A 546-nucleotide genomic window follows, 5' to 3' on the forward strand; every position below is an offset into this window, starting at 1 on the left:
CTTGGCCTGCTGCTGCAGGTACTGCGCCGCGTCGGCGGGCTTGCTGGGCGTCAGGTGGTCCGACTTCAGGACCTTGAAGCGCTTGCGGCGCCGCAGGAAGCTGCCGTTCTCGAACATGTCGCCGCAGTCGGGGTGCAGCGCCCAGAAACTGCCCTTGCCGGGCTGGTCGGGCCGCCGCGGGATCTTGATGAAGCAGTCGTTGAAGGAGAGGTTGTGGCGCAGGCTGTTCTGCCAGCGCTGCGTGTTCTCCCGGTAGTAGGGGAAGCGGTCCATGATGAACTTGTAGATCTCGCTCAGCGGCAGCATCTTCTCGGGCGAGCTCTGGATGGCCATGGCGGTCAGCGAGATGTACGAGTAGGGCGGCTTCTGGTCGCTGTACGTGTTTCGGCCGGGACGAGGCATCTTCTTGTTGGCCCCCTTCTTCCTCTGGGTCCGCGCGGGCCTGCGGCTGCTTAGACCTGGGAAGGGGGAGAGAGAAGGGGAGGGGGCATGGATGCCCGGACACCCCGAGGTCAGCCAGGCCGCGTCCAGGCTCCGGGTGCGGAG

At 65.9% G+C, this 546-nt stretch overlaps 1 protein-coding gene across 1 annotated transcript in view; it reads right to left on the reverse strand.

Annotated features, from left to right (window-relative positions):
* Positions 1-531, reverse strand: part of FOXB1 (forkhead box B1) — a 9,984-nt gene extending 9,453 nt beyond the window's left edge. The window contains exon 1 of the mRNA XM_014535516.1: positions 7-531. Within this exon, the coding sequence (XP_014391002.1) occupies positions 7-402 (396 nt within the window). The 5' untranslated portion in view covers positions 403-531. The remainder of the gene's footprint in view (positions 1-6) is intronic.
* Between the last annotated feature and the right edge of the window lie 15 nt (positions 532-546).

Source organism: Myotis brandtii, unplaced genomic scaffold, assembly GCF_000412655.1.
Source record: "Myotis brandtii unplaced genomic scaffold, ASM41265v1 scaffold144, whole genome shotgun sequence".
Lineage (NCBI taxonomy): Eukaryota > Metazoa > Chordata > Mammalia > Chiroptera > Vespertilionidae > Myotis > Myotis brandtii.